The 7,040-nt window shown below is 35.0% G+C and overlaps 1 protein-coding gene across 1 annotated transcript in view; it reads left to right on the top strand.

Annotated features, from left to right (window-relative positions):
• ORC3 (origin recognition complex subunit 3) overlaps positions 1 to 6,026 on the top strand; it is a 63,189-nt gene extending 57,163 nt beyond the window's left edge. The window contains 4 exon segments of the mRNA XM_070733187.1: positions 1,217 to 1,358; positions 3,058 to 3,174; positions 4,576 to 4,649; positions 5,864 to 6,026. Coding sequence (XP_070589288.1) covers positions 1,217 to 1,358; positions 3,058 to 3,174; positions 4,576 to 4,649; positions 5,864 to 5,969 — 439 coding nt within the window. The 3' untranslated portion in view covers positions 5,970 to 6,026.
• The last annotated feature ends 1,014 nt before the right edge of the window (positions 6,027 to 7,040 follow it).

Genomic DNA, 7,040 nt, shown 5'->3' on the forward strand with positions numbered 1-7,040 from the left:
TAAGGGTTGCCCTTTAAAATTTAAGTGACATGAATGAGGTTAGTCCAAATAAAACTATGACAAAGAAATGAGCAAGACCAAGGAAACCAATACATTTTAATTTTATTAAGATTTACCATTAATCATATGCAGTTAGATAACTACTCCTTATGTATATTATAATTTTACACTTTTGTCATATTCAACTTTATAATTTGATGGTAAATTTTTGAGGGCACCCAAGGATTTCAGACGCTGCAACCTCCTTGCTGCATATTTTGCCTTGTTGTTAAACAAACATTTCTTTGATGATAATACAGTCAGTCTTTTCAGTGGTGGCTTTGCATTTGTGGAATTAAGTTTCCTCAGTACTTTGGAGACACAGCTACAATATTGTTATTTATGAGAACCATTGTTCTTGGGAATGAGGGTTATAATAATATTTGATTAATGAAATGCTTCAGTTCCTATTTAATTCTGAGAGTGGATTTAAAGGTGGCCTTTAAACTCTACTGGGCCTTGTATAAACTGTCTAAAGACATTATTTTAGCACAATGGAGAGCCATTTTAATTGTTTTTCATTAAATAAGGAATGATGACAATGCTAGAAAGTAAAAAAAATGGATTGTAGTTCTTAAACTATGGCTGAACATTTTTAAGTGTGACTTATTTCCAATCTACATTTGACATGCAGCCTTCTAGGATAAGTTAATAGCTTTAAAAAGAATATTGTAATGTGAGAAAAAGGAAACACTGAAAGAGCTAAACAAAAAAAATAGAAGCAGAGGAAATATGTGGAATTTATTAATATATTGCACGATTTTGCAGAGGCCAAAAAAAGCTCATTATTCTGATTTGAGTGTGAAACCAGATTTTAAAAATCTGATCCAATGTGCAGCTGCTCCAAATGAATAATAGAATTAAAATCTGAATAGTGGAAATGGGCTACATGTAGACATGGGTATCACTAAATAATTTTATCAATGACTGTAAATTGTTTAATTGAAATTGTCAGTGGTATATAGAAAATTTCATATCACCATTTTTAGGAAGAGGTAATATTGTCTGTGAAGCCTACAATTAAAAAAAAACTTTTAATACTTAAAGCTAAAAGCACTCCATACCAGAGTGCAATATAAAATGTACACATTGCTTATCTTCCGAGGTATATGATAGAATCAGGAGCTGAATTCCATAAATATCCTTCCCTCTTGCCAATTTTTGTGTGCTATTTCAGGAATTACCTTGCACCTGCAGAGATGCAAACACTGCATGAGGTGATGTATTTCAGTGCAGCTAATACCCTCAGAGAGCATTTAAATGCTACCCCACGTGCTGCTCTTCACACTGCTCTCAACAATCCATACTTTTATCTTAAGGTAGGAATGAAGTCTTAGTCTTGTAGTCTCGTTTCCCATTTACATACAAACTATTGAAAGTGTCATTTCTTGAAGAATTTAGTTTGTCCATTTATCATGCCACCGTGTTTTCCACATGACTAGTTGAAGTTGTAAGAACTCGGCCACATACCAAATACTTCGTTGTCTTCATTTACCGGTATCAAGGATACTAACATTCTTTTTTCTAAAAATACATGAGTGTGATCCTAAATCTAAAAGAAAAATAACATTTTAAGTATAAAGAAAATAAAGAAACTTTTCGGAACTACAGCAGCATTACTATGGCATCGGACCAGAATACCTCCGGAACCATCTTCCGCCACACGAATCCCAGCGATCGATAAGGTCCTAGAGTTGGCCTTCTCCGGGTCACATTGACTAAACAATGTCGTCTGGCGGGCCCCAGGGGAAGAGCCTTCTCTGTGGCGGCCCCGGCCCTCTGAAATCAACTCCCCCGCAGAGATTAGAACTGCCCCCACTCTCCTTGCTTTTCGTAAATTGCTTAAGACCCACCTGTTACCAGGCATGGGGGAATTGATGTACAGTATGATTGTGTTGTATGGTTTTAATGATGGGTTTTAGATGGTTTTTTTAAATATTAGATTTGTTATATTGTTATTATTGTTGCTGTGAGCTGCCCCGAGTCTGCGGAGAGGGGCAGCATACAAATCTAAATAATAATAATAATAATAATAATAATATTGCAGGAAAATTCTAAATCATTAAGAAAAATGTTGGTGAAATATTTCTTCATATTATTTTAGAGATAAAATAATGTGTGTGTCGGGGTGTGTCAGCTGCTGACCCCAGCTGATCCCCATGAAAGCTAAATGAGTCTTCACCTCATAGTAATTGAATGAAAGACTATCAGGAAATTTGTAGACTGGAGCCAAACAAGGATAGAACAATCTAGAAGCCATAGGCAATCTACTCCTACATAGCTACCAACCAGAGGAATGTGACAAGAGTAGTTACAGCAATACTGATGCCAATATGTGTGTACACAGGTGGTGAAACATTTAATACTAATACACAGGTGGTAAAATATTTAAACATTGCTATAAAATGAATGTCCAAGATTTTGTACTGAAATAGCACTTTACAGGAAGTGTTTAAAAATCATGTTAACGTCCATGTTATTGCTGCTTGTGGCTATAAAAAAAATAACTAAAACAGAATAGCAATGGTAGTTAGAGCTTCTGGGGAGGATAGTTGGACTACTATCAGAGAACTCAGTCCAAGGAACTCTTTAAATTCGTAATCCTAGGGGCATCCCAGACAGTAGGAAATAACTAAACACATACATGGAGTTTAGCTTAGCTTTCTTTATCCGAGATAGTTGCCTCCTCTATTAAAAAGTAGTCTTTTTTTCGGGCATCTATTCCAATGAGCCAGAGGGGCAAGAAAATTGGTCTTGTAAAATGGAATGGACAAGTAAATAGCCCATAAACAGGAACAATTGCATATCTTCGCTTCCAACTGCCTGGATTGGGGAGGGGGGAGGTTGTCACTGTTTTTTAAGGTTCACTTAATTTAGCTGTCGGCAAATTACGCCTGCATTATCATTGTGATGTTGAGAAGCTGCCATGTACATTATAGTACCAGCTATATAGGTGAAAGGATGTCATCAATGAAAGATACCCAGTCTATTTTTTTATTGTGAGTTTTTGTTTATCAGGATGACTCCTTGAAATGTGACGTGGAATCCATTTCTGGTGCAGCTCCTGATATTTGTATAGCGTACAAGCTGCATTTGGAGTGTGGCAGATTAATTAACCTGGTTGACTGGCTGGAGGTAGGTAAAATGATTCAGTAGACACCTCATATTTTGCTGGATGCTTTTTTAAGCTGCTCTTTCATGCTATTAGATTCAGTATAAAACTCAAATCTTCAGATTAAAATCTTAATTAAAAGCCTTCAAATCAAATATTTATGAAAGCAATAGACCAGCATAAGAAGGACAGGGTACAGTTAATTAAAAAGCATTGAAGACACAGTGTGGATCCTTCATGTTCTAGGGTGTGTTAAATCATAATTTGTGTAAATCCTTCCAGATGTTTTGTACCAAGATTCAATAAATGAATGCACTGGTACGGAGGCTCATCTCCCCCGTTAAGCATCTTCCATCACAATTCCCAAGATCAGGGAGATGGTTCCTTCTAAACGGATTTAATTTTATGGAGGAAAATAGCACAACTTGTTTTGTTAAAGTTGGGACTTTGGGGAGAATGGAAACAGTAACAGGTCATTGCTCCCTCTGGCAAAATGGAAAGTCTCTTTAATTTTTTGCTCTGTGAGGCTAAGCTAGCGCCATTTTTTCTTCCACCAAGGACGTAGAAGAAAGACCCTGACATTTTTCCTTCCCTGCACTGGTGTTTTGCAGAATATGCCAGAGATAATTTGTTGCTCCTTTTTGCAAAAATGGGAGGGAGAAGGGTAGAAGAAAGAATGGAGAGAGAAATAAAACATTTTTTCTTTTGCAAGCAATTGTGTTTTTTCATATTTTAACTCATAGGAACAAAGTCAGGTTTGTTTGTTTTTTTGTCCTGAGGAAGTTTATTTTCTGCCTGTAAATTTGGGCAAGTAGTTTCCGGAGTTTTTTAATAGCATTCCAATAGAAATGAAAAAAAACCCCAATTTCTCAACTGTTGTGGTAAGAAGAGAATAGCTTTTACTTCTTCATGTTTAGCTGCTGATTTTGGCATAAGCACAATTTTCAAAAATGTTCTCTCTCTGGAGAAAAAAATTAAAGACTGAGTTTTGTTAGATACCTGCAGTAGCCTCAGGCTACATTCTTTTAGCAAATAGTAAAAATAAAAAATAACCAAGTTTGGAACTACTGCTAGGCGGGTAAGAACTGAGATAAATAATGAATGTGGCTAAAAAAACCCTCTGCTTAGGACTCTAATTTGCTTTTGTTTCATCTTTATAGCTACTCACTTAAAATGAGAATGGAATCTATTTTGCAACTTGTGATATTTGTTCTGGAATTTAAGAGAAATATTTGAGAATCTTGTTAGGCAATAAATTATATTAGTTAAATAAAAGCCCACATTAAAATATAGACAGATATTATGTCTCCCTGTTTACTTGTTGGTCTTTGATGTCCTGCCTCTAACAATGACATATGTAAGCTAGGATATGAACTTTGTACAAGTTTTCTGAATGCTTTTATGACATGATGTTATTTTTCTAGGCTTTTTCAACAGTTGTAACTGCAGCTGGAAATACAGATTCCACAATCAAAAACCAGACAGATGACATTATTCAGTATCCTTTTTTTTGATATTCTTCTAAGACAATCTTATCTGAAAACCAAAGCATTTTTTAAAAAAAATCTTTAGATTATAAATAAAGAGCGAAGTAAAATATTTTAGAGCTTATACCAAGCTGAGGATTGGTTAAGGTTTTAGAGGATGAAATCAAAATTCGGAATAACCTTGACTGATTTGAACTATATGCCAAATCTAGAAGGATGTTCACTCTGACAAGTACACCTGGGTTGGATTAGGGAAATTTGGGCAGTAGTATGAAAACCTACAACACAAGTGAAGAGTGAAACCCAACAATTACAGGAAACCTAATAGACTGAGCATCATTATTCTCTCCAGATCACAAAAAATACTTCTATTATACTTGCACTAGTTAAATTACATTTGAATTATTGAATCTATTTTTGGATACTAAGGGAGTGGGTTCTGAATAACTTTCCCTGGAAAATTAAGGGGTTTAGAAGGGCCCTATGGAAAGTAGCTGAACATGCTGGACAGGGAAGAAAAATCAGAAGGCAAACCAAGAGTTGTTTAGTGATGGAACAGCCTACTGAGAATAGCTCTAAACTCTCAAAGGTTTTCAAATAGATGCTGGATGATATAGTTTAGTGGCTTCCTGCCCTGAGCATAGGATATTTAACTAAGCCACCTATATTTCTTCACTCATATACATCAACTGTTTTACAGAAATCTTTAATTACAATTTCTAAGCGTGTAACAGAGCCCACCCAGTTTTTCTGATTTAGGTGTGATCTTCTCATGCTAATACTTCAGCATTTCATTTAAATGAGTGCTGCTACTTCAGATTAGTTTTCTATATACAGTAGTAGCATGCAAGTGTACTGAGGAATTTGGAATGTAACAAGTTAATAAATGAAAATAACTTTCCGGGAACTTTAGGGCAGATTTTTGAGGATGCTAAGCAGCAGAGGCAAACAGAAAAAGGGGCTTTACCACAAGTATAAATAACCTCTACTTAACCTACTCTTGAAGAGGAATTCCAGATACTGTATATCCAAATTTGCTGTATTAGTTGATATATTACTTGGTACATTAAGCATACATCCAATATTATAAAACTTGCAAAGAAAGGTGAGCAATCTATAAATGTGCTAAATTGTGTTGAAAATTATCCCAAATTTGTTTTGTATGTGTAATAGATTATTAAATCTTGACTGATGGAAATGCCATTTCCTTGACTAGAACTCCAAGTGCTCGGTTCATTAGAGCAGTATCAGAACTGGAATTTTTGGGATTCATAAAACCCACAAAACAGAAAACGGATCACGTGGCAAGGCTGACATGGGGTAGTTGTTAATATGAAATAATTTAAGAGATATTATCTACTGTAATGGCAGTAATAAAGTATACAAAACGACTTCCTGGATTTTGCTCCTTTTCTAAGTAGGCATAGAAGTATCTGCTTGCATAGAATCAAGATAACTTTTGGATTAAGATACACTTTTACGATTTTTCAAGTAGGATATGCCAGTTCAAGCCCATCCCTTCATCACTTAACCATCTACTTCTATTTTATCTTCATCATGCTGAATATTGTTACTTCCCTCCCTTTAAGCTTTTCTTTGAACCTTAATTTTCTATTTTTTAGAGATCTTGTTATTTTAAAACCAGCTATTTATACGATAGCTCTAAATTGCAGCACATGCTCAATCTGGACAGTAAATGTATTTATTATGCTTAAAATTTCTCTGCATACAGAAAAAGTATATACTGTATAGCTAAGCTCCTAAAATAAAAATATAAGGTTTTATTCACTGTTTTCAATTTACTGCTACCTTCCATCAAATCTAGCAATTAAGATCAATCAGGCTTCCAAAAATGCAGGCTTCCTTTTAGTTGGCAGCAGGGTTGCAAGCACTTCAAAAGTGCACACTTCGACTTCCTCCTAGCTTGGAAGAAAGGCACTAAAAGAAACTGCTAATTTAAGTCAGTTTAACCTTCAATAAGTAGATTCCTTAACACCATGGTAACTTTTTTTCATCAATCTTGTAGAAAAAGTAATCCCGGAGGATTAAAAAGTGCTGCTTTATATATCACATTGTCCACCCGTCCAGCCACATTTTTTAGTTAAATTAGAATGTTTCATTCATACTACTGCTAGAACTGCAACCTTAGAATCAATTTTCTGCTACTGTATCATTTACACATCCCACCTGTTCTCTGGAAATTTTTTGGCTTTCATGCAAGTTCTCCACATTTTATCTCCATAATTCTATAGAATGGATTGCAAGAGGATGAATTAGCCCAATATAAAATGGTAAACTTCGTGTAATTTGTGAGAATTTCAACTTAAGCCTCCCAGTTCCAATTTAGAATAGTAATCATCACATAACACTAGTATTGTTCTTCTTTGAACATAGTTTCAATT

This window comes from Erythrolamprus reginae, chromosome 1 (assembly GCF_031021105.1).
Source record: "Erythrolamprus reginae isolate rEryReg1 chromosome 1, rEryReg1.hap1, whole genome shotgun sequence".
Classification (NCBI taxonomy): domain Eukaryota; kingdom Metazoa; phylum Chordata; class Lepidosauria; order Squamata; family Dipsadidae; genus Erythrolamprus; species Erythrolamprus reginae.